Source organism: Chlamydomonas reinhardtii, chromosome 8, assembly GCF_000002595.2.
Source record: "Chlamydomonas reinhardtii strain CC-503 cw92 mt+ chromosome 8, whole genome shotgun sequence".
In the NCBI taxonomy this organism is placed as follows: Eukaryota; Viridiplantae; Chlorophyta; class Chlorophyceae; order Chlamydomonadales; family Chlamydomonadaceae; genus Chlamydomonas; species Chlamydomonas reinhardtii.
Window position 1 is genome coordinate 399068 of NC_057011.1, and position 20165 is coordinate 419232.

The 20165-nt window shown below is 65.7% G+C and overlaps 5 protein-coding genes across 5 annotated transcripts in view; 2 read left to right on the plus strand and 3 right to left on the minus strand.

Annotated features, from left to right (window-relative positions):
- CHLRE_08g358575v5 (uncharacterized protein) overlaps window positions 1-2518 on the plus strand; it is an 18522-nt gene extending 16004 nt beyond the window's left edge. The window contains exons 14-15 of the mRNA XM_043064757.1: window positions 1-1720; window positions 2213-2518. The exon at window positions 1-1720 is cut by the window's left edge and continues 404 nt beyond it. Of these exons, the coding sequence (XP_042921758.1) occupies window positions 1-1189 (1189 nt within the window). The 3' untranslated portion in view covers window positions 1190-1720; window positions 2213-2518. The remainder of the gene's footprint in view (window positions 1721-2212) is intronic.
- Window positions 2519-2690: 172 nt separating this feature from the next.
- On the minus strand, window positions 2691-7206 carry CHLRE_08g358576v5 (uncharacterized protein). The gene is made up of 4 exons (XM_043064758.1): window positions 6982-7206; window positions 6176-6811; window positions 5678-5869; window positions 2691-5296 (listed from the first exon to the last, which is right to left on the minus strand). Exons 1-4 carry the CDS (start codon window positions 6991-6993, stop codon window positions 3332-3334), a joined length of 2805 nt encoding a protein of 934 aa, XP_042921759.1. The 5' UTR covers window positions 6994-7206; the 3' UTR covers window positions 2691-3331.
- Window positions 7207-7336: 130 nt separating this feature from the next.
- Window positions 7337-10808, plus strand: CHLRE_08g358577v5 (uncharacterized protein). Its single transcript, XM_043064759.1, has 3 exons — window positions 7337-7548; window positions 7665-8063; window positions 8272-10808. Exons 1-3 carry the CDS (start codon window positions 7537-7539, stop codon window positions 10111-10113), a joined length of 2253 nt encoding a protein of 750 aa, XP_042921760.1. The 5' UTR covers window positions 7337-7536; the 3' UTR covers window positions 10114-10808.
- Window positions 10809-10810: 2 nt separating this feature from the next.
- Window positions 10811-14306, minus strand: CHLRE_08g358578v5 (uncharacterized protein). Its single transcript, XM_043064760.1, has 3 exons — window positions 13446-14306; window positions 12477-13104; window positions 10811-12064 (listed from the first exon to the last, which is right to left on the minus strand). Exons 1-3 carry the CDS (start codon window positions 13680-13682, stop codon window positions 11316-11318), a joined length of 1614 nt encoding a protein of 537 aa, XP_042921761.1. The 5' UTR covers window positions 13683-14306; the 3' UTR covers window positions 10811-11315.
- Window positions 14307-14970: 664 nt separating this feature from the next.
- On the minus strand, window positions 14971-20096 carry CHLRE_08g358579v5 (uncharacterized protein). The gene is made up of 11 exons (XM_043064761.1): window positions 19844-20096; window positions 19675-19757; window positions 19452-19527; window positions 18655-18791; window positions 18261-18326; window positions 17778-17843; window positions 17201-17296; window positions 16789-16898; window positions 16461-16510; window positions 16052-16243; window positions 14971-15790 (listed from the first exon to the last, which is right to left on the minus strand). Exons 1-11 carry the CDS (start codon window positions 19929-19931, stop codon window positions 15723-15725), a joined length of 1032 nt encoding a protein of 343 aa, XP_042921762.1. The 5' UTR covers window positions 19932-20096; the 3' UTR covers window positions 14971-15722.
- Window positions 20097-20165: the final 69 nt, after the last annotated feature.

A 20165-nucleotide genomic window follows, 5' to 3' on the forward strand; every position in this document is an offset into this window, starting at 1 on the left:
CTTCAGGTCAAGCACGGCCGCCACGGATCGCGGCCGGGGCTACAGCCGCCGCCGTGGCCGCCGCGGCAGTAGCAGCAGCAGCGCCAGTAGCAGTGGCAGCTACAGCGGTAGCAGCAGCAGCTGGCTCAGTGACATGGACGGCGGTGGCGGCTACCTCAGCGGCAGTAGCAGTGATCTGGACGCTGGCGGCGGCGGCAGTGGCGGCGTGGGGGCTGTAGCAGGTGGTGGCGGCGGCGGCAGTGGCTCGGGTCGGCGGCTGGAGGCGTGGCTGCAGCAAAGCGAGTCGGGTCGCTGGCCGGCCTATTCGGAGTGGCCCGGCGGCGGCGGCAGTAGCAGCGGGCAGTGGCAGGGGCGCTACGGTACGTTGATGCGGGCGATCCAGGAGAGTACGGCGACCACGCGTTGGGCGGCGGTGGCAGCGGCGGTGCGCAGCAAGCGGCAATGGCTGTCGCTTCTGCGGAAGAGCGGCAGTAGCAGCCATAGCAGCGGCACCGGTCGGGGACAGGGAGCTGGCAGTAGCAATAGTTCGCCGGCGGCAGCGGGCGGAGTGCGGCAGGCACAGCCGGCGGTGGCCCGGAAGCAGCCGTCGCAGGCGGCAGCAGCAGGGGCGGCGGGTGAGGGTGCGGCGGTGTCGGGTGCAGCAACAGAGGCGGAGGCGTTGACGCCAGCAGCGGCGGCAGCAGTAGCAGCCTCCGCCTCCACGGCCGCTGCTGCCGCTGCTGCAGCGGCGGCGGCTGTAGCTGAGGTTCGCCAGCTGGTGGCGGGGCTGCAGTCGCAGCTGCTACTGCCGCGCGACAGCATGCCGCCGCCGGCCTCGCCGCCGCCAGCCGGCGGCGAAGCCGCATGCCAGGTCTGGGACTCGGGTGCGGCAAATTTCACTCCGGCCTCAAGCAAGGCGGTGGCGGCGGCGGCGCAGGGGCTGCTGCCGCTGACGCAATCGGCGCAGCCACTGGCGGAGGGGGCCGAGCAGCAGCAGGGGCAGGACCGGGTGCCAGCAAGCGAGGCCGCGCAGCAGCTCCACCAGCCGCAGCCGCAGCCAAGGCAGCCGCCTCAGCCGCAGGAGCTGCTTCGGTCCCTGGCACAGGAGCTCGGCAGCAGGCTGGCCAGGATTGAGGCGGCGTTGGGTCTGGGCGCCGGCAGCAGCACAGATGAACAGGAGCAGCAGCAGCGCCTGGGGGCGGCGCCGTAGGTGTGCGGTGGGACAGTGGTAAGGCAGGGTGGTGAAGTCCCGTCGGGTGCAGATTATTCCCAGACCACAGCAGATGGCAGACACTTTGCAACGGCAGGGCAGGAGTGCGCGGCTGGTCGAACGCCGGAGTTACTGTACCGACGAGTTGCTGGCTGGCTGGAAGTTTGCTGACGCGCATTCCTCACGCTCCGGCGCCGTAGGTGCAGCCGTGCGTTTGGCGTTGGGGTGATGTGGCGTTGGGTTGTTGGGCGGGGTGTGGTGGACTGGGGTGGGCGCGTGTGGCAGCACTGTGGTGTGATCGGGCGTGGGTGGGCTGGGTTGGGTGCCATATCGTGTGTACACTCAAATGGCATGCGTAGGGAGCTCGGGATAGGCGCCGCAGCATTGCTGCGTCGCCGCTTGACACTCGCAGAAGTGTACACTTGACCTAAGGTGGCATTGGCACGTATGGGTAGGGCCAAGGGTAGTGCTAGAGCTGCAGTACGATGGTAGTCAGACTTCGGAGTCTTGGACATGGAATCAGGGGGGGGGGTAGGAACGAATTTTTTTGACCCCATGCCACAAAACCTCCCGGACCCCCCGACCGACCGACCGACCGACCCCCCCTGCCGTACGACCCCTCAAAACCCCCTCAAAACCCCTTAGTTTTCTGTCAGGTTGGTGCCGATCGACTGCTCTCGGTGAGCTCTATCGCTATGTACAATGATCCGCCTTGGGAACACACTTTGGCCGACCGACATGTGGACATGTAGACATGTCCACCCGTATGCCAACAAGTATCCTGATAGACTGGCCTTCTATGCAACGGCTTATTCCAATGTTACTTGATAGTGCGAAATGTGCTGACACGTTCACCATGCAAAACCCGGCCGGCACCGGCTTGTCCCTGACCAGTTCCCCAGGCATCTCCCGAGATGCCGACATGCCGCTCCCCAAACTGCCCCAAACTATGCACGTGTGCTGAGCCTGGGGTATACCTACGCACGCATCGTTGAGCTGCACCCATTGCGCCGCGTGTTGCAGGACAGAAGCGCTAGGAACAAAACTTGGCACGAACCTGTGCAAAACTTCGTGGGACCCCAGAACCGACCGACCGACCGACAACTTTGAGGGGTCCTAACTTTGCATCCAGAAACCCATTTTCAATTTTGAAAGCGGATTCGTGATTTTCTCGTTGAGCTCTATCCATTTGAAGCATGGGGTCTGTTTCGGAAGATTCTACCCCCCCCTGATGGAATAGGGGTTGAGCAGGCCCAGGTAAGGCCTTTTGCGGCCAGGAGCCCACAGGGGTCGTATCTTGTTTTTGGAGTGATGTCTAGCTCCAGACAAAAACGGCTGGGTGGCTGCCATCTTTTGTCTGGGCACATGGCGGTTTGGGGGCTTCCCCATAGGAACTCGGACAAAACCCGCCCCAAACCCGCGCCAACAAAGTCTCGCTTCAGACATTAGCCCCCGGGAGGAATGTCTAGGAAACGGCCAAAATGGCCGATTAATGTCTGGAGACATTAAGATAGGAGCCCTGGGAGCCCAGGACCATTCCGCGCGTGTGACTAGGCGAGACCGTAAACCTCGCAAGTGAAACTTACAGTGTGCACATAGCGTATTGAACACGGTGTATGGTACATCAATCAGCATCAATCCGCTTCGAGCCGCATTTGCAGTATTGCACGTGTCTTCTGGCCCCGCGCGTGGCTGATGGCAGGCGCACACTCCCAACGAACCATGAATATGAACAGTATCCTTGCATATTGTAGTGATCACCCAATCAGATCGCCTCAAATCAGCCACCCAAACTCGCTCCTGTTCTACGCACGTACGCACCAACTGTGAATGCTGAATGTGAATGAACAACGTTACATAGGTCCATGACTCCATGTGACCCTTTGAGTGCAAAGGCGCATACATACTGTACATACACACGCACACGCGCATCATTGATGCCGATCTCCACTTGCTCCTCACCTACCTGCTGACCACATGCGGGCCGCAACCACCCAGTCAAGGCGTGGACTCCGGACCCCGACCGCCCGACGCCAACAGTCCACGCCCAACCGCCCAACCGCCTGCCGCCCAACGACCCAACGGCCCACCCGCCTGCCGCGCAACCCCCATCCACCAGCTGCACGCCCATCCTGCCGCCCATCACGTCTGCACCACCCGCACCACGGCCATGGCCGGCCGCTGGCAGTACACGCACTTGCCGATCTGACGCAGCCGCCGCAGCTCAGCCTCGCAGTCACCGCACACGCAGCAGTGGATCACCTCCTTGTGCACGAACCCCATCACCGCCTTGGCGCTCATGCACACGCAGCACTGCCCGCCCAGCCCACCCGTTGCAGGAGCCTCCGCCACGCCGCCTGCCGCTGCCGACCCCGCCCCCTCTGCTGTTGCTGCTGCCGCTGCCGCCGTGCCCGTGCCCGTGCCGGCGCCACCCGCGCCTGCCGCTCCCCCACCTCCCCCAGCAGTCCCCTCCGCACCACCTCCACCTGCCGCCGCCGCCGCCCGCGCCCCCGGCTGCGCCTCCTGGTGCTGCGGCCACCTGTGCGGCTGCAGCTGCTCTGCCGGCAGGCGGCGGAAGCGCACCCAGCGACTCACCAGGTAGTCCTCCGTCACAAGCACCGCCGCCGCCGCCAGCGACAGCCCCAGCACCGTGCCCCGGCCGCTGCCGACGCAGTGCCGCAGCGCCGGCACTCCCACAAACAGCATCACCACGCCCGCCACACCCGGCTCCAAGGCCTCATGGCTCTGCCACCAGCGGCCAAAGGCCTCCGCCTCCCGCCCGGCCATCAGCCACCGCACAGCCAGGCGGCGCAGTGTGGGCCGAGCGGCGATGTACAGGGTGCAGGACAGCAGCACCGCCGCCGCCACGTCCACCGCCGCCAGCGCGAAGGCCGCCAGCAGCTGCAACGGACCCCAGCCGGTGTTGGTGTTGGTGGTGTTGGGCTCTGCTGCAGCCTGGTGCGGTGGAGAGCGGAGGGCATCAGCCGGCGCGTTAGCAGCACCTGGCGTTTCCTCGCCGTCAATGGCAGTAGTTTCCATCACCGGCCGGGTGCTGCTGCTGCTACTGCTGCAGCCATCGGAGCTACTGCCACTGCTACTGCCGTCCGCGGCGCCGCCCAGACCTGCTGCACACTGCTGCGCCGCGGCTGCTGCTGCAGCTGCTGCCGAGCCTTGTCTTTCACTGCTACCAGGTTGCTGCGTGTCGTCGGGGCCTCCCACCTCCCCTACAGGCCCTGCACCCGCCAGCCCCATCACCCTCACAGGCGGCTCAGCCCCCACAGCCCCCACAGGCCTGCCTCCGCCGCCCCACCAGCCGCCGCCAGGCTCCTCAGCAACCGGCGCGGTGCCTGCCTTGCTTCCAGCACCACCCGCAGGGCCGCCGCCTGCCCCGCCTTTGCCTGCTCCCCCTCCTCCCGAGCCGCCGTAGCTGTACAACAGCACCAGCACCAGCATGAACACACTGACCAACACGCGCTGGCTCTGAGCGGCCCCCGCCTCGGCGGCCGCAACAACCTCGCGGCCGCCGCCGTGGCCGCGGCCTTCGACGCGAGCAGCGGCGGCCCCGGCCCCGGCCCCGGCCCCGGCCCCGGCCCCGGCCCCGGCCCCGGCCCCGGCCCCGGCCCCGGCCCCGGCCCCGGCCCCGGCCCCGGCCCCGGCCCGGGCCCCGGCCCCGGCCCCGGCCCCAGGTGCAGCTGCTGGTGCTGCTGCTGGTGCTGCTGCTGGTGCTGCTGCTGGCGGCCCCCCAGCCGCCGCCACCTGCGCTGCTGCAGGCGCCTGCTCGCGCCGATCCGCCGCCGCTGCGCCGGCCCCAGCCCCCGCCGCCGCCCCAGCCGCCGCCCCAGCCGCCGCCGCCCCAGCCGCGGCGCCCGCCAGCGTCACCGGGTCCTCCAACGCCGCCTTGACCCGTTGCCAGTTACAAGCGGCTGCTTCCTGCACCATGCCCGGCTCCACCACGGCACCGTGGCGGCGCAGCAGCCGCACCATGTCGGCCCGCTCCCGGAAGAAGAGGCTGCGGCGGCGCATCACGGCCGCCAGCGGCGTCGGGCCCGCCTCGTCACTGCCGTCGCCGCCACGGCCCGTGGCGTCCGCCCCCGCCTCCAGCAGCCTCTGCGGCGAGGGGTTACAAGGGGGGAGCGAGGGAGGTGGGCGGGAGGCGCATGGCGGCGGCAAGGCACAGGAACGAGCAGAGGTGCACACCGCCGCGCGATAGCCGCGCTCTCGATTCCGTGCGTGTACGTGACGCGCTGTGGCACTGGGCTGGCGCCCGCAGCACAAGCCGCGCCGCATAACGGTAACCGCCGCACGTTTCCTCAACACGGCGGCGTGTACGGCATTCGTTTGCGGAAAGAATGCTGACGGGCCCTCCCCCCTCCCTCCCTCCCTCCCGCCCCCCCTCCCTCCCGCCCTCCCGCTCGCCCGCCTCCCTCCCTCCCGGCTTCACCCACCCTGCCTCCCTGATCTGACCTCTGCCCTCTGCCTGCACCGCACCTGCATCATGGCCGGCGACTCCATGGTGATGGACGCGAACAGAGCCGGCACGCCCGCGTCCACCTCCACCCGCGGGTGCGCCAGCAGCAGCTCTGCCGCGCCCGCGGAGCCGCGCTTGACGGCCTTGTACAGCGGCGTGCGGCGGCGGGCGTTGGCCGCGTTCACGTCCGTGGAGGGGTGCTCCAGCAGCGCCTGACGGCGGGGAGTGCGGGTGTGTGTGTATGGGGGGCGGGGCATGTGGGGGGTGGGAGGGGAGGGAGGGGGAGCCTACGTGTGCGGGAAGGACGGCACGCGCACAGGACCGAACGCTCTAGGCCAGGGTGGTCCCCTCCACTCCGCTTCCCGCTCCGCCCCGTCCCGTAGCTCTTGATCGAGGGCTGCGTCTCTACGTAGCATGCCCCTTGAATGCAATTGTGAAGGCAACCCGCATTCCCTCCCTCCATCGCTCCCCCCGTAATCGCAGCACACGCACATACTCACGCGCGCCCGCACACGCACCTGCAGCAGCTCTCTGCGGGAGGGCGACAGTGCCACGCCGCCGTCGCCGCCTGCGTCCACCGCGATATGCAGGGCCGTGTCGCCCACCCGCGTGCGGTGCAGGCGCGCCGGCACTAGCTCCGGCACCTCCGGCTGCTGCGGGCCCGTGCCGCTGCCGCCGCCGCCGCCGCCGCCCTCCCGCCCGCCGCTCGCAGACGAGAAGGATGAAGACCTGGCGGCGGCGGCAGAGGCGGCGGCGACGGCGACGGAAGCTGATCTGGGTCGGGGTGGCGGGCATGTGGTTCCGGTTTTGAGCTGCAGGCGTGTGTTTGGATCCGCGCCAGCTGCCAGCAGCTTCGCCACCGCCAATGCGCTGGCGGCCGTGCCCAACGCCGCCGCCAGCTGCAACGGCGTAAAGTCGTACTTGTGCGGCAGCCCAACGGGTTTGTTTGGATCTGCCTTAGCGGCTAGCAGCGCCTGCAGCATGTCCGCGTCATTGGAGAGAAGTGCGAAGCCCAGCGGCGTGCATTTGCAACCGTGAGGCAACGGCCCGGCGTCTTCTTTGAAGAGCAGGCGTTTGTTGGAACTGGCGCCCGCCCTCAGGCTGACCTCAACGGTGCGGGCGCCGCCGCGGACGTCGGCAAGGGAGAGGGACACCTGCGGCGCGACGCGAGTCGGTGCGGGTGTTTGAAACAGGGTCAGGCTAGCAGGGAATAAGAGTTGGCGCTTAAAACCCATCCCAGCAGGCAGGACTCTTGGGCCTGAGTCCCTGGACTACGACTGTTAGACCTATGGTATGTGTATGGCGCCTGTCACGCGCAGCGTACCTCGTTACCCATCGGCTGTGGTAGAGCGTCAGTCGACTCGTGCCAGAGCCAGAGTCATCTCTAGTCTCTTCGTCACAAAGTGGAATACGATGAGTGTCCGTAGCTAGGAGTAGTAGTTCGGGCTGCTTTCCACTAAAAGTGAAAATGACTAGAACGCCGCTTTGTCCGTCCTTGGGTATATTATGTTAAGAGGCTATGCAAAACGTTGCTGTACTAAGCTTTGAGGATAATCGAGCTCCTGCGCGCCCGTGCGATGGCATCTGCGTGAACCTGCCCATCGGCCGTCGGCTGCTCCAACCTACAGGTTACCCCTGAGTAACCCCAGCTGAAACGCCGGTGTGGATTTATGGTAGATAACCGATAGCAGTGACGGCATTGTTTCCGCTTGAACCTATGAACCAGACCACCGTCTTGGTGCCCAGGCCTCTTTGCACTATTTCGCAACGCATTTACGGCATTTACGGCGCCTTCCCTGCTACAGATTGATTAGCTGCTTGCAATACACCAGTCGCGAATTGCTTTAGCGGATTCAACGTCCGCGCGAAAGGAAGCGATATGGGCAACCGTGTAAGTTCAACATGGAAAAGCATTGTTCGGATAGCCTGCGAGGATCTCCAGGGCCCTCGACTCGCAACACCTTTCCCGCGCACCAGTGCAACACCCATGTGTGGGCATCCGCGCAGCTGTCCCTGTCGTCGGTGGACATCCGCGGCGGCGCGCGCGGCGTTCAAGGCGGCGTACGGGCGGGCGCCAGTCCCAACAAACGCCTGCTTTTCAACGAAGATGTGGGGCCGTTGCCTCACGGCTGCAAATGCACGCCGCTGGGCTTCGCGCTGCTGTCAGACGATGCGGACATGCTGCAGGCGCTGCTCGCTGCTAAGGCAGATCCAAACAAACCTGTTGGGCTGCCGCACAAGTACGACATGACACCGTTACACCTGGCAGCGGCGCTGTGTCGGCCCGGCGCCGTCAGCCAACTCCTGGCGGCGGGCGCGGACCCGGCGGCGGCGCTGGTGCGGCGGAGCTCCTCCAAACCCACACGGCCGCCGGACGGTCGCCCCTCCGACTACGGGGACCAGGAGGTACGGGGTACGTGGCGAGAAGGTGCCCACGCAAGGAAGCTGTTGTTGCCTGATCGCTTTACGTGCAAGAATGAGTGTGGGCATTGAAGGACCGGCGCAGCCTCGCCGAACCCTGCAGTCGCCGCCACCGACCCGCAGCACTGCGCACCCAGGCGCCCGTGCAGAGCATGTTCTCACCTCTCCCCCATTTGCTTCCCCCTGCCCTCAGGCCGCCGCCGCTGCTGCAGCCGCAGTCGCCGCCGCTGCTGCCGCGGCTGCTGGTTCCGCTACACACGCCAACAGCCGCCACGCCCAAACCACCCCCACCCTCGCCCCCGTCAACCCCCCATACCCCAACCAAAACCCGCACCAGCATCCCAACCACCACCAGCCCGACCCGCACCCGCTGGCGCCCCTGATCGCCGCCAACCTGCAGTCCTCCGCCGAGGGCGACACGCCGCTGCACACCGCGGTCCGCCAGGCGCTGCAGCCCGACCTGGTGCCGCTGGTGCTGCGCATGCTGCGCGACCGCGGCCTGGTGTCCGGCGCCGACCTGCAGGCCACGCTGGGCGAGCAGGCGGCGCAGCGGCTGAGCTGCGCCTTCGCGGTGATGGAGGCGCTGCTGGACGCCTCCGCAACCCCCGGCAGTAGCAGCAGCAGTGGCGGCAGTGGCGGCAGTAGCAGCAGTAGCGGTGGGAACAGCAGCAGTAGCAGCCATGGTGGCGGCGGCCGCCGGGGCAACCCGCCGGCGGTGCACGTGAGCAATGCGGCCGGCGCCACGCCGCTGGGCCTGGCGCTGGCGGAGCCGCAGGACTCGGGCCTGCACTGCGTGGCGCTGATGGCCTCGCACCCCTCCCTGGACCTCATAGGCAGCGACGTGGTCATGCGGGCCGTGGGCCAGCGCGCGCGCCTGCCCCACGCCGGGCTGCTGCTGGCGGCGGTGGAGGAGCGCGCCGCGGCGGCGGGCGCGGTGGGCAGCGCGGCCGTGCGGGCGGCGGCGCAGCGGCTGCTCAACCTGGCCCTGAGCCTGTACTGTGGCGACAATGAACGGGTGCGGGCGCAGACGCTGGCGGAGGCGCGCACGCGGCTGGCGGTAGCGCGGTCGTCGGCGCGCGTGGCGGCGGACCGGGGCTGGTCCGGCGGGCGGCAGCCGCGGCTGCAGCAACCGCTGCAATTCCGGCTGGTGGCGGAGAGCGCTGCGTCGGCGTCGGCGTCGGCGTCGGCGTCGGCGTCGGCGTCGGCGTCGGCGTCGGCGTCGGCGTCGGCGTCGGCGTCGGCGTCGGCGTCGGCGTCGGCGTCGGCGCCAGAAGCCACGCCGATGGAGGTGGAGGGGGTGGGCGCGGCTGCGCCGTCGCCGCCGACGCCCCGGCGGGAGCAGCAGGGTGCACAGCAGGCGCCACAGCAGCGTGCGCAGGCAGGGGCGGTGGCGGCGGCGGCGGCGGCGGCGGCAGGCCAGGCATCACAGCGCGGCAGCGCGGGTAGCAACGGCGGCGATGTTGGCACTGCGCCGCCTCGCCCAACGGCGACAGCGCCGCCGCAACCCAGGCTGGAGCTGCCGGCGGCGGGGCCGCTGGTAGCTCGCATCTTGCGGAAGACGCTGTTGATCGCGGCTGTGGGGCTGTTGGCGCGGGGGCTGCTGGGCCCGCAATCTACAGTGAGGGTCGCCGTAGTGATGGCGGTGGCGGGCGTCTGCACCGACAGCCGGACGACGGAGGGCGCAGGGGCGGAGGAGGAGCAGCGGCAGTGGCAGCGGCAGCGTCAGGCGCAGCAGCAAGCGCGTGCGGGTCGGCAGGGCGCAGTTGCAGCGGCAGTGGCAGTGGCAGCGGCAGCGGCAGCGGCGGCTCCGGCGGGTGGAGGCGGCACGGATGGCCTGGGCGGGGAGTGCTGTGTGTGCATGAGCGCCAGGGCGGTGGTGGGGTTCGTGCATGGGGACGTGGTGCACAACTGCGTGTGCGACGCCTGCATGCAGGTGCTGCAGCAGCAGCATGGGGGAGGAGGAGGAAGCGGCAGCCGGCAGTGCCCCATCTGCAAGCGGCAGGCGCAGGCGGTGGTGCGCGTGGTGAGCACGTGACGGGTTGTTGTTGAAGCGGCGTTCAAATGACGGGTGATGGTGCGGGGTGCGGGGTGCAGAATGCACTCTGATTGTTGCCTGGGAACATTGAGCGGGGAGGTGGCGTGGGCAGGCTGGGGTATGGGTTTATATGGGCGTTAGAGCGATCTACGTGGTGGGTGAATTGCTGGCATAATGTGAAGGAGAGCAGGCTGCGAGGTCTGGCCGTGGGAGTGAGTGAGATGTGGAGTGGGTGCATGTGCAGATACGGTATGGGGTCATGTGGCGTAGAGCACTGTGGGTGCGGTGGGGCATAATGTTGTTATACTGCTTAGCTTATGTTGGCGATGTGTTGTGGCCAAACGGTGAGACTGTTGCATGCGTGATACGGTGCCTCGGTTGGCTGCATGTCCCGGTGCATACGGCAGTCATGAGAGGCGTGAGAGGATTGAGGGCAGTGACAAGAAAGGTGGCTCTCAATCTCGAGGGAAACATGGGCTGCGCCCACGCCCCGTTGGTGCATGTCTGTGGGCGCAGGTTTCAAAACTGCCTCAACTCCCGGACATAGCCGGGTTCGGTTTATACAGCCATCGGAAGGGGTGGGCGGGCGGGCAATGGAAGCCTCAAACTTCCTGCTGTTGATGTAACAAACAAGCGTTGTAAGTACCGGTAATCACAATAAAGTGCACAGATAGAATGCCGGTGAACCCCACTTCCCACGCCCAGTTCCCTAGGCCCTCATCGCCTCTTCGCCTGCAATGCATGCTCTCAGTGCTCCTCCTCCTAAAATGCACCTTTTATCCTCGAGCGTATAAGCCCCCATCACACAAGCAATACGTGGAGACTGGAGAGCACGCCTGCCTGCCTCTCGTCACATCGATTCCGCGTCCTCTTGATGACCACTTGCCGCCAGGGGCCAAACCCTGACCCTGAGTTTGAGTCCCTGACCTCCGCCAGCCGATACAACTAACTAAACTATAGTAAGTTTGCACGCCCACACGCGTGCGCGCATTGCAGGGGCGCAATCCTGGAGCGCTAATTAGCGGTTGGCATCGACGCCGCCAACATGTACGGCCTGCCAAACTGCCCAACCCACTGCCCCGCGTTCAGTACCGGTACTTGTGTGCCTTTGCCAGCAGCAGGCTGAGCAGCAGTGTACGTTTCCGTGCCGTTGCCGGATTCAGCAGTCCGCCTGCTTACGGGTCGCGGCGTCGTCAAGCCACTCATCGCAGCAGCTCAGCCACCAGCCCCGCCGCCAGCATAGCCCCAGCCAGCGGCCAAAACCCCACCCCCGTGACCCACCGCACCAACAGCGACACCCAGAAGTACATCATCAACTGCCAGGCCTCCGCCCGCGAGCCGTTGGCTAGCCGCCGCGCCGCGCCGCGCCGCCCCACGACCCGCCGCAGCCAAGCGCCCTCGCTCAGCACAAGTTCCACCGCAAACTCACAACCCTCACAGCACAGCGCCGCACAGCTCATGGACAGGACCAACGCGCCCGCCACCACGCCCACGCTCCACAGCGCCTGCGCCGCCACCACAAACACCGCCGCCACGCCTGCCTGCGCGGCGGCGGCGGGCGAGGCAGGCTCCGACACCGCCTGCGGGCCGTGGCGCAGCGCCGCCGCCGCATCCACCAGCGCGAGCTGCACACGCGCCGCCAAGCCCGCCGCCGCGTCCCAGGCGCCGTGGAAGACGCAGACCGCCCACACGCCCCAGCCGCCACCAGCGCCTCCCGCGTCACCTCTGGCGCCAGTGATGTGGGCGGCCTGGGCAGCGCTCATCGCGGCACAGCGTCCGGCGGGCCCACCTCCTGCTCCAGGCGCACCGGCGGCGGCGGGATGTGATGATGATGATGATGATGCCCACCGCCGCCAGGCTGCCAGGACCCAGCTCGCCAGGTCCCACGCCGTCCGGGCGGCTGGCGGTACCGCCAACACCGCCAGCATCGTAAGGCTTATGAGGCGGAGCACTGCACGTGCATGCATCCGGCAAGGGGAGGGTGCAAGGGGGGGAGGGGAGGGAGGTAGGGCAGGGAGGGAGGGCAGGGAGAGGGAGGGCAGGGAGGGAGCGTGAGCGGCAAAGAACGGCCGGGTCCTGGGCGGGGTGGGGTGCAGGAAGTAAGGGGGGCGGCCATGTGGCGGCAGGGATGTATGTATCGGTGCCGGTGACGACGACACATACACGCACATGGGAGCACGAGCCATATACACAATAACGCCTTCCAGGCCTGCACGCATACGTGTGTCTATGTCACAACGCCTCAACCCTCCTGCCGCGCACCGCAAACCTCTCCATGCTTTGTGGGCTAGTTCGTTCCGGGTTTGATGTACTTGGCATTGGAACGAATTGGTCCACGCACCCCAACCTCCGCACCCACGCACCCATAACGATGAAATCAATATACATGCCCATGATGAGCAGAGGCATAAAGACCGGGAGCATCAGGATGAATGCGCAGGGGTGGCAGTTGGAGATCACCCCAATAATTTGCTCTGTACAAATGGGCTCCAGCGGCAACAACCAATAAACGACGCTGGACAGGAAGTTGCCACTCTTGCCCGGCGGCGGGTAATTGGCTCTGCCGCCACCGCCACCGCCGCCGCCGCCGCCGTTGCGGCCGCCGTTGCTGCTGCTGCCGTAGCCTCTGCTGCCGTCCTGCCCACCGCCCCATGCGCCTCGTGCCGCCGCCGGCTCCCGCCGCGCTCCGGAAAACACCTCCACCATCTGCGGCTCCGGCGGCTCCGGCTCCGGGCCCTGCCTCGCCAGCGCCGCCTCCAGTGCTTCTACCACCCTGCTCCAGTTGCTCTGCTGTGCGTACCTCAGCATCGCGTGTGTGACCCGGGCACCGTGGCGTGTCAGCGCACGGATGACGTCAGCACGTGACGGCCACATGGGCGCCCAGCAGCGGTACACCGCGAACTCCAGCGGGCTCTGCCCGCGCTCGTTGCGCCACGAGCCGTCCGCGTGCGCGCCCGCCCGGACCACCCGCTCCACCCAAGCCGGGTCCACCTGCGCAGCGTGAGTGTGTACATACGTGTTGCACAACGTGTGTGTGTGTGTGTGTGTGTGTGTGTACGTGTTCCGCAATAATGAGTTTGCGTGTGTGTGTGTGTGTGTGTGTGTACGTGTTCCGCAATAATGAGTTTGCGTGTGTGTGTGTGTGTGTGTGTGTGTGTGTGTGTGTGTGTGTGTGTGTGTGTGTGTGTGTGTGTGTGTGTGTGTGTGTGTGTACGGCGGTGTGGTGGAAGCAAGGTCACAGTAGCGCAGGGCACATACCGTACGCAGCTTCAGGGTCGGTTTCATCGCATCATATCATCATATCATGACAGCTTGCAGGTGAACAACCTCACCTGTATAGCCGCGAAGATGACTCTCCCGCGGTTCAGGTCCACGCGGCCAGCGGCCTTGGCGCCAAGCAGCGCCTCCCAGCATGCCCTGTTTGCCCGCTTCACCGCCTTGTAAGCTGGTGTGCGGCCGCGGCCGTTGGGCGCGTCCGCATTCGTTGTGGGGCTGGCGAGCAGCGCCTTGACCACCGCGGCGCTGCCGGCGGCGTCGATGGCGATGTGGAGCGCTGTGTCTCCCACCATTGTCCTTTGGAGGTTGGCGGGCACCACGCGCGGAGGCGGCAAGGGTGGAGTGTTGCCGGTGGGTGCAGGCTGGCGCGGGCTTGTTGGTCCCGTCGTCTTCGCGGCGATGGGCGTGTTCGGATTTGCGCCTTTGGCAAGCAGCTTGGCGACCATGGTCGCGCGGCCCAGGGCGGCGGCGAGGTGCAGTGGGGTAAAGGCAAGGGAATGTGGAAGTTGCACAGGCAAGCTCGGGTCCGCTGCGTACTTGTTCAGCAGCATGTCCAGAAGTGCTTCATCGTTGGCAAGGATAGCGAAGCCAAGCGGCGTTGACTCACAACCCGCTGGAACGGGGCCCACTGCATTGTTGAACAAAATTGGGGCGTTCGGGCTGGCGCCCCCGCTGAGACGACTCTTGATAATGAAAGTCTCGTTGCGTGTGCCTCTGAACAATAGCATGGCGCAGTAAGCCTAGTTCGCGTGGAAGGGACAAGGATACTCGCATGTCTTGGCGAGTCTGCGTTGCTGGTAATGGGTAGCAGTCGAGGCGTATAGAAGCGGCAGGCTGCTGTAACATACCGCTATCATCAACTGATCAACAATTCGCTGGCGCTGGCCTCTGAAGAGTGATCCGCCCTCGGGGCCCGTTCAAGTCTGGCGCCCGAGCTCGCATCACGGATACGTAAGTTGGCGGCCACCTTCCTTCCCCCCTTCCGGTGGCAAGGGAGTGCACGCTCTGGACCGCCTTGGGACCCCAGATGTTGTCTGAGACGGCACGTGGGCGGGGTCATATAAGTCGGGTGCATGACATCCGCAGGTTGCACGAGAGCTCGCACTCTGGGCCGCCTTAGGACCCCAGATACATGACAAGGCGCACGTCGCACGTCGTGCAACTTACAGCAACCTCAGCTAGTACGGCGGCGGCATGCTGACGAGGGCTGACGCCCATGGCCGCCTTCTGTGCGGCAACTTCACGGGAAACGGCGTACCACCACTGCTCAGCCCGCGCCACTTCCGCCTAGAACTCGGAGGAGTGGGGTCAAACGGTGGGTGGATTCGGGTTGTGTGTGTGTGTTGAAAAGAAAACAACAAAACGAAGCCCGCCCAGACGGCGCGACGGAGTTACTTACGAATACCTACCGATACCGAGCGTCTTGTACCCGCGTCGACCCCGGTAGTCATACTTACCCGCAAAAAGCCTGGAACCCCCCCTCGGGCGATCGACGAACGACCTGACCCCGAGTGGCACCCCGTGTGTGTGTGTGTGTGGGGGGGGGGGGGTTGCCATGTAGAGGGGGTTTCTCACGGGGCTTCTCTTGAGCCCTTGAGGGCATCCCTAGCGCCTCTGTAGCGCTCGTCCGCTACCCAGCCACACCCCAGCGACGCACCCACTCACCCAGCCCCCCTGTGGAACGCGCCGCGTGTCTACCCCTCGCGAGAGCGAGTCCCCCATTTGGTCGCAAAAGTCGGCTTCAGCTTTACGCCGCACCACTTCGTTATCCAGTATAGTTCGTGTTGTCAACGTTGCCCTGCGAATCAGCGGAGCTCGGCTAAGAGCGCGCTGGTAAAATCCACTAGAATCCCTTTGGGCCGTGTTCCAGTGCATATAGTTGAGTCGCCCCTCAAGGGCGCACTCCGCTGAATCGATGGATCAGTTGACAAAGTTGATAAAGTGGGCTGAGCCCACGCCACGTCGCCCACACGTGCCCACCTGCTTTCCACACACTTCTCGAACACAGCCACATTCGTTTGTTATCAGACTATCAGTTCTCCCAGGAACTGCCCTCGCCTTCATAGCACACCTACCCGTCATCAAACCTCCTCCAGCTTGCAGGTCATCACCTGCCACCAGCAGCCACCTCGAATGAATGAACCAGTCCTCCCGTATCAGTCCTGCCGCCATACAAATCCACGTCACCTCCACCTCATCCCCACCTCATCCCGCCTAATCTGTCACAAGTCCATGGCGCTGCTGCTGCTCCTTCCCCGGGTACTGTGGCTCCTCCCCTCCTCCTTGTAAAGCCGCGCCTGCTCCTGCTCTTGCAGTCCTGCAGCGGCCCCTGCTCACGGCCCCCGCGCGGCGGCCTTGTTCACCAGCCGCACCAGCCAGTCCACCCAGCGGTCCGTCAGGCCTGCGTGCGGGGAAGGCGGGGGAGGCCACGGCTGTGCGGAGTGACGACCGGGGCACAGCAGACCCCAGCCCACCCACCCCACCCCAGCCCACACACCCCAGCCCAGCACAGGCTGTCGCCACGGCCCGCCCCGCCCAGCCCCGCCCCGCCCCGCCCGGCCCCGCCCAGGCACATCCATAAGTCCACCTCTCGCCACCAGTGGTCCTCAGCCCCAAGTGCAAAGCCCCACGCCCCCGAACCCCCACCGACGCTCATACTCACGCGTGATGGCGAACACGCCCCCCACCACGGCGCACAGGCGCACCACGAAGTGCAGCAGCGAGGGCGGCCGCTCGTTAATGGTCATGACGATGGGCGACAGGTCGTAGTGCACGTCCACCGCCGGCGCGTAGCCGCGCTGCAGCGGCTGCGCGTACTCAGTCACCGAGTACTGGTGCGTCTCGGTGGCGCGGCCTGTAGGGTTGGGGTGGAGGGGTGGGGTGGAGGGATGGGACTAAGGGGCAGCTGCGGAGGTTGCATGGGAGGGGTTTGCAGCACGGAGTAAAACGTAGAGGGGGGCTTCTCGTGAGGGCCTCGTCTTCACGACGCCCGATCTCTAGCGCGCCTGTTTGCTTTTCGCCTCGTGTGCACACCCACCACCCAACCCAACCCCTGCAACGCACCCACTCACCCAGCCGGTTGTAGTACTCCGTGGGCACCACCTTGAGGAAGTACTTGTAGCTGCAGCGGCAGCAGCAGTAGCAGCCAGGTACGGCAGCAAGAGTGGCGAGGGGAGCGGAAGCGCGCGACACACAACATGCCCTGTTGTACCCTGGGACCCACCACTCCGCCACACCCCTTGCTGCATCGCTCCTATTGTTCCTTGGCGCTGCAATGCAGTACGCCACCCCTTCCGTCCCTCCCCGGTACGTGCTGTACTGAGTGATCCCCGCCCCTCCCCTCCCCTCCCCTCCCCTCCCCTCCCCTCCCCTCCCCTCCCCTCCCCTCCGCCTCCTCACCTGAACGGCTCGCGGCCAACCATGCGCACGTACCCGTCCAGCGGGTTGAGCTGGCCGGGGTAGTGCGGGCCAAAGCCCAGGTGCTTAATCACGTGGCTCATGTTGAGAATCTGGGGGGAGGGGGGCGGCCGTTCATGATAAGTCAACAGATAAACTTGTAGCCCGGGGAATGATTCAAGGGCAGAGAGGAAGAGAGAGAGGCAGCAAGCAGATGCCCTCCATCCGACCGCCCGTGCAACCCGCAGCACGCCCTCGCACCAGCCAACCCTCCCTGTTCTTCCAAGTCCCGGGTCTTCAGTCGCAGCCCACCCCCTAAGCCGCAACCCCACCTCCCGTCCACCGCCTCTCCGCCCACGCTCTCCGCCCACCCTCTTTGCCCGCCCCGTGGCCCCGCGCCCTGCGCCAGCCGCACCTTGGGTATGTGGTGCGTGCCCAGCAGCTGCGGCAGCATCTGGAACACCATGTTCTGGTGCACGGACAGGTGCAGCCGGCCCGCCACCCGCTTAACCTGTGAGGCGATCAGGCGGAAGAATACCGTACATTCATGAAAAGCTAAGGACTTGGGGGAGGGGGAAGGGGTAGGAGAGAGGTGAAGAGGGAGGCGCAGCGGGGAGGATGAGGCGCAGCGGGGAGGATAAGGCAGGAATGGGCGGGGGCAGGGTAAGGAGAGGAGGGGGCGGGTTTGGGTCGCAGATGCAGCCGCCGGGCACACAGCCAAGTTTGCCACCGGCTGTGTGCCCTGTCTACCGTACGTATGTGCCGCAGCTGGCGCTATACCGCTGCCGCCCTGACTGCCCCCACCACTAATCCTGGTGGCAAAAAGAACCCCTTCCCCAGCGCCGTTCCCTTCCTCCGCCTTCCCTTCCTCCCCCTCCTCCCCCCTCTGCCCGTCCTCCCTCGCCCTCCTCCGTCTCCCTCCTCCGTCTCCCCTCCCTCCCCACCCTTCCTCCCCTCCCTCCGCTCTCTTCCAGTCCTCCCTCCCCCCTCACCTCCATGGTGCCGTACACGTGGCAGCCCTCGTGGTGGTCCGCCTCGTCCTCCATGTCCACCAGGTGCTGAGGGGGGGCGGGGGCGGGCGGGGGTTGTGGGGTGGGTGGGTGGGGGGAGCAGGGTAGGCAGGGGCAGGCTTAGGTGCAGGGTCAGGGTGAGGGCAGGCACTCTAGGCAGGATAGTGAGTGGGGGCAGCATATTCCAACCCCAGGTTAACTCAGACCATAGCGATTCAGAGGTCCAAGCGGCACGGATTGAACCCCGAGTCGCCAGTCGCCCTTGCCCCGACAGTCCCACACGGGCCGTCCGCGCGACCGCCCTCCCGGAGGCAAGCGCGCAAAAGCCGACAGCCCCATCACTCCTCCCCACTCCTTCCCGCCCATTCCCTCACGCATCCCCCCCCGGCACCACCCCCCTCTTCCTTAGGTGGCCACCCGCCCACCTTACCCACCCTGCCGCCGCCCTCTCGCCCTCCCCCCCACCTGCATGGCCTCCTGGATGTTGACCGACACCAGCTGCTCACCGCCCGTGTCCATGATCTGCTGGCTCTGGGGGGTGGAAGCGAGGCAATGGGGAGGGTGGGGAGGGAGGTGTACGAGAGGTGGGGAGAGACAAGGCGGCGACGGGGGTGGGGTAGGGTAGGGCAATGGGGGGCCTGGTTGGTTCAGTGGTGTGCCGCAAGGGGCAGCCGTGGCAGCGGGCAGTCCCGCCCACACAGCAGTTGCACATACACGCCACCTGCCCCACTGCGGCGACGCGACACCCACGCCCAGTGCCCAAGCTCCTTCCCACACCTACACCCACACCCACTCTCCTTCTTGCCCGCCCATCCGCCCATCCAAGCCCCCTCACACAGGCACACCCTCACACCCGCACCTGCGGCGTGTGGTACTCCGCCTTGCCGATCTGGTTGCCGGCCTTGTCCAGGCGCATCTTGTGCACGCGCATGTGGTGCGCGAAAGAGGCGTCGTTCTCCGCCGTGCCCGAGATGTCCAGCACGTCGATGGACAGCACTGCGCGTGCGTGCGCGGCGTGGCGTTTGTGTACACAGTGTGGTAAAGAGCAAAAGGAAGAATAAGCGCAGAGTCTGAGCGAGTGTGTAAGTGTGTGTACAGCGCGTGTGCATGGCGTGGTGTGTGTACAGATGTCCAACAATGTGTACAGAGGTGCGTGAAGACGTGCGTTGTTTTGACGACTTGCGGCGCGCTCATGTTGCGGCGCCCGGGATGCGGGCGTGCAAGTGCAAATACCGTGCCAGCGTCAGACAAAAACAGGTGCCGTCCAACTCCTCGTGAGCGCGCTGGGCAGGCCGGTTGCAGGGCTGCTGTGCTTGAGCGCGAGCTTCACTTTCCCTGCTGACCCCGACTGCAGCTTCGGTCTACACACGAGGATGGTCACATACGACCCTGACGGGCGCCTGGCAAAGCTGTCACCAGGCCCACAGCTTCGTTGCGCTGTAGGCTCTGAGCAATGCCAGTGACGCCAATGCCCCTTGTCCAGCCGCGCCTCCCGTCGGTCATCGCGGAGGCGGTCACTGGCCGCAGTGTGCCAGCGCAACATCCCCACCACCCCATTCCCACACTGCATTCCCCCCTGCCAATACCACACGGCCAAGCCTGCATAGCCCGTCCCCCAGGCCCCCAACCGCTCCTGGCCGCACACTCAAAACCTACCCGCGCAAGGCACTGATGGGAACGTGATGTCCAGATTGATGGTGAGCGCGTGTCGCCGTGCCAGGTCCACGGACAACTGTAAACCCAGCCAGGCAACCGGTCAAGTCACGCTGTAGCGTTACCGCCACTACGCTAAACGAACTGGTGTGCGTCTACGGTTTACAAAGCCAGCTCTTGCTCCTACGCCCGGCCTTTTGCAGCGCGCAGACGATCGCTTCCTTACCACTGTGACCCGGTGCATTTGATAGAACGATTTTATCTCGTGGAGCGTAAGTAACGTTGCGAGCAATACTCCACATAGCGTCACTGCGACAAAGAGTCGAGGAAGGAGTCGCGACGTGTCGATCCATCGGTTTGCTTCTTTCTTCCTTTCTTGGTTCCCACTGCCTTACCCAGAGCCCCGTGAATTGTCTGGTTCACTAGGTGCGCCTCCGGCTTAACATAAGCGCTTAGCGAGCTAAGTCGAAATCCTTTGCCCATTTTTAGGCCTCCTCACTACAAATATGATCCTATAATTACTGCGATTTAAGTCAGCAAATGGTTGCAGCAGAAAAACGCGAGCGTGCGACAAAGTGCAAGTAGAGGTCACAACCCGCGCATTTGGCCTAGAAGGAGTTCGCGCATGCAGCAAGTGTACTGAATTGATTACCGCGGTGAAGGTGAATTGGTGCTCCGGCGTGCAACGTGCGTGCATGGGCCGCAGCCAGCCAGCAT